General features: G+C 36.9%; 1 protein-coding gene across 1 annotated transcript; it reads left to right on the top strand.

Annotated features, from left to right (window-relative positions):
• LOC107629873 (alpha-1,6-mannosyl-glycoprotein 2-beta-N-acetylglucosaminyltransferase) lies at positions 1041-3360 on the top strand. Its single transcript, XM_021118376.1, has 2 exons — positions 1041-1517; positions 1564-3360. Exon 2 carries the CDS (start codon positions 1583-1585, stop codon positions 2906-2908), a length of 1326 nt encoding a protein of 441 aa, XP_020974035.1. The 5' UTR covers positions 1041-1517; positions 1564-1582; the 3' UTR covers positions 2909-3360.

A 4650-nucleotide genomic window follows, 5' to 3' on the forward strand; every position in this document is an offset into this window, starting at 1 on the left:
AGACAAAAAAAATGGAAGAAAAAAGGAAAGAAGGGTGGTGCCTCGGACGGCAACGGAGATGTCAGAGGGTGGCGCTCCGGTGGTGGTTCGGTTAGGTTGTGAAAAAGGCTGAGGGTAGCGATGGTGGTTAGGGTGTAGTGAAGAAGCAGAAGAGAGCTTGCAGAAGTGAGGGGGAAGGGTTTTGTGTTTGAATTTTATCCCAATTTTATCATCGGATTTACCAGCAGAAAAATCCGATAGTATAGTGGTCGGTGTTGCCTAAACGTCGTATTTCATTGAAATCCTTTTATTGTTAGAAAATTCCGACGGAAAATCCGATGCTAATAAAATTAGTTTTTGCGCCACCATTTACCGTCAGATTTAGGTACGAAATTTTAAATTCCACGGTAACTAATTCGAGGGACGAATTCTCGCTCTTAACTGTTCGAAAAATTGTCGGTAACGTCTGTCGCTAAATCTGACAATAAATCCGATGGTATTCAATGTTTTTCTTATAGTGATATAATGATTATAAATTCAATAGTGATTAACCCATTACTTTATCGTCCAAATTTCCAGAACAGTCCACGAGTTTCACAACTTTCACCATTTTAGTCCTTCAAATCCATAATTTATTATATTGATTTTCGAGATCCAATTTCGAGTACCATATTAGTCTTTGAATTTTTTTCGGTGCTGAGTTAATGAACAGAGTGTTGTAACTTTATCTTGTCATACTAGACACATAGCTAAACATCATTATTTCATTTTGGCGTTTATACAAGAAAAAACGAAATTATCTTGGAGAATAAAAAAAAATTATAAAATAATTTGTACATTATATAAACTCTTATTCGTTTTTTTATTTTTGTCTTATTTAAATATCAAAACAAAACGATATTATTTAGCCTTGTATCCAACATGGTCGATCCGATCATACTCAATACTCCATTGATTAACTCAATACTAAAAAATATAAAATTTAAAATAGTAAAAATGATGAATCTCCCTTAAAATTTAGTCCAACTCTACCCTCTACTATTCCCCTCGGGCCCTCACTTTAGATTTTGTTTCCCTCTTTATTAACCTTAAATCGATTGACTTGTTTAAGTCAAGGCGGCCGCTCTAAAATTGTCATTTTCCTCTCTTGACTGGCTTCCTCACCGCCGGATCCACCCGTCCCAAACTTTGGTTTGTCCATCGCCTTCTTCCCACCTTCTTTGTCGTGTTTTCTAAGTTTTATTTTTCCCCAAAATTAATAATCAAATTAAAAGAAAAGATACCCTTTTACTTTTCAAGTTCATAACCCCTTTGATTCTCTTCTTCATCCTTACCCCTAAATCCACGCCCTATTCTTCACTCTGCTTCTGATCCATTCCCCCACATGTTCTTGGAGCAGGGGAAACTGCAAGAACTGGGGTTTTGGCTTCTTGATTCTCTATCCACAACAGCATCAAGTGTGCACAATAGGTTTTTCATGCTCAACTTTTTCTTGTTCTATCAGTTTCTTTATTTGTCTCATGTGAGTACTTGATTAACTTAGAGGCTTAGGACACTTTTGATGCTTTGTGTTTCGCCGTATTATTAGTTAGTTTGTTCTGTTATGGCTGCTGCTTATTATAAGAAACCACGGCTTAGGGATGTGGCTTTGCGCCGTCTCATACTCGTGGTGTCTGTTACTCTCTGTGGGGTTTTGCTGCTTGTATTTCTCTTTGGATCAAATCCAACATCAATTAATGATGTTACTCGTGATTTGGTAGAAAATGTTGGTGATGGTAATGATGATGATTCTGCTTATCGTCGCGATTTGAAGGTTGCGAAGGGCTTTGTAGCCCTCCCAAATCAGAATGACTTGTCACTTAAATTGGAAAAGCTAAATGATTTGCCACCAAGGAACTTGGATCTTTATCCAAATCTAGCCAAGGACCGAATAATTGTTGTTTTGTATGTTCACAACCGGCCTCAATATCTTAAAGTAGTTGTCGATAGCCTTTCGCAGGTGACGGGCATTAATGAGACCTTGCTAATCGTTAGTCACGATGGTTACTTTGAGGATATGAACAAGATCATTGATGGTATCAGATTTTGCCAAGTTAAGCAGATATTTGCGCCTTACTCGCCTCATTTGTTTTCGGATAGTTTTCCTGGGGTCTCGGCTCGTGACTGCAAGGACAAAGATGTTGCCAGCCAAAAACATTGCGAGGGCAATCCTGATCAGTATGGCAATCACCGCTCGCCGAGGATCGTATCGTTGAAGCATCATTGGTGGTGGATGATGAACACAGTGTGGGATGGATTAAGAGAGACCAGGAAGCATGAGGGTCATATTCTTTTCATCGAGGAAGACCACTTCATATATCCCAATGCATACCGCAATCTGCAGATTCTAACTTCATTGAAGCCTGAAAAATGTCCCGATTGCTATGCTGCAAATTTAGCACCTTCTGATGTGAACTCGCGTGGTGAAGGATGGGCCAGTTTAATTGCAGAGAGAATGGGAAATGTAGGCTATGCTTTTAATCGAACTGTTTGGAAGAAAATACACAACAAGGCCAGAGAATTTTGTTTCTTTGATGATTATAATTGGGATATCACGATGTGGGCAACTGTTTATCCCTCATTTGGTAGTCCTGTTTACTCGTTGCGAGGTTCAAGGACTAGTGCAGTTCACTTTGGGAGATGTGGTTTGCACCAGGGTCAGGGGGAGAAGAAGGCTTGCATGGATAATGGCATGGTGAACATCCATGTAGAAGATGCGGACAAGGTTCCTAATATTGCATCAGACTGGAGCGTCCATATCTATAAAAATCAACCTGGTTACAAGGCTGGCTTTAAAGGTTGGGGAGGCTGGGGTGACGACAGAGATCGACATTTATGTTTGAGCTTTTCCAACATGTATTGTTCCACCGGCACCTCATCTCCTATGTAAGATCTGATTTTCTGGCTGCTTACTTTTTTCCTCCCATTTTTTTGGTGTCAGTTTGCAAAACCACTATGAGAAGATTAGATTCTTCAATACATGAATTCATTATTAGTCCTTCCAAAATGCTTTACTGTCCATAAATTACTTTGATAACTACCACGAAATCGTATCTAGGTTATACCATTGTAAGGATATTCATAGCGGTTCTTCCTAGTAGATAAAACCTTTTATATATTGGAACTATTCTCTCCTCTCTTTTATTCTCTCTCTCTCTCTCTCTCTCTCTCTCTCTCTCTCTCTCAGCACATGCACAAGACTAGATTTAGGAAACTGCATGTTTGCGGGCCTTGGAGACCTTCAATTTTGTTGGTTCATGCTTCCCCTTGTATCATTGGTTGCTTGAGGAGGCATTAATTGGTTATGCTTGGTTGATGATGACACTACTATTCTTCTTTGTATGCTGTGAATGCACTACTGTAATTGGCTCAAAGATTAGATTGTGTTTTAATGGGGTCTTGTAGTTGAATTTGATAACAATAAAAATATAGAATTAATCATTAATGATGTTACTAGTTAGTGTTAAGAAGTTAAAAGATACACATGAAGTTAGTTATGGATTTAATATTTAAAGGTTACATTTATATATTGGAAATGTTTGGTAACAAAAAAAAAATTAGTCAAAAACAGCAAAAACTTGCCTTATTTAGCATTCATCAATTGTTAATGAATGCTAAATAAGGCAAGTTTTGGCCATTTTTTTGTCTCCCTAGGCATTACCGTTTATATATAGCAGCAGTTTCTATATTGGCTTTTGGATTTGGTCTACTCTGGCTTTCATTGTGAGATTAACTTTCCTTTCATTATTTTATGAATGAAAAAACAAATCGTAGGATTACTTTCGAGTTGTCGAGTAAAATTGATTCAATTGGTTGAATTCCTAAGTTTTTGTTCCATGATGGACTTATTTTTAGATGTGACATAAAATTGAAACGTCAAAATTTGTGAATTTTGAGGGAATCTAAGTTAGCAGTTTTGTCTTATAGGGCAGTGGTTTTTATCATGTATGTGATACTTGTTCTTGGTTAAGGTGTTCATTTCTTTCAGGATTTGCTATTATTGGTCATATGTTTGTGGTTTTTAAGGTATCATTATTTGTAGCTGAATTGTTTGTTTCTGTTTGTTTGTCCAGTTTTAGTCAGTAAAATCTCATTAACTCAATTGGCATCAGTTTTCTAAACAAAAATATTTTATGGACAATCTATTTTCCAAAAGGTATTCTGCCTTCCTTTATAGACTTATAGTACTGTGATGCTCCAAAGCACTAGGACTATAAAAGGGATGTGCATAAACATTAAATTTCCTTCAGAAAAGGCAGAGATAACTATATTGCCAATATGTAACTTCAGTCAACAACATATAGAAGTGGAAAACGAGGAGAGTATATAGGAAAGGAATATATAAAGTATTCAATTCAATGGATAAGTGTTTGATAGTTCAAAAATTAATAGCCTGCATGAAAATGAAATCATCTTAGCTTTCATCTCAGATCCACTTGCAGACAGATATATTGTCAAAGCTACCGTTGGTCAATATTTTCTTCTCTTGTTGTTAAGGGTAAGCTGGACCATGGCATCTATTTACTAATGTTTTCCGTGTTTTATTTTGCTATCTTTAGTCATATTTTTCATGCAATAAGACAAGCCATAGTTGAATATAGCCAATTTTTTGGCGGTATTTGGAATTCTGTT

The sequence above is a fragment of the Arachis ipaensis genome, chromosome B03 (genome assembly GCF_000816755.2).
Source record: "Arachis ipaensis cultivar K30076 chromosome B03, Araip1.1, whole genome shotgun sequence".
Classification (NCBI taxonomy): domain Eukaryota; kingdom Viridiplantae; phylum Streptophyta; class Magnoliopsida; order Fabales; family Fabaceae; genus Arachis; species Arachis ipaensis.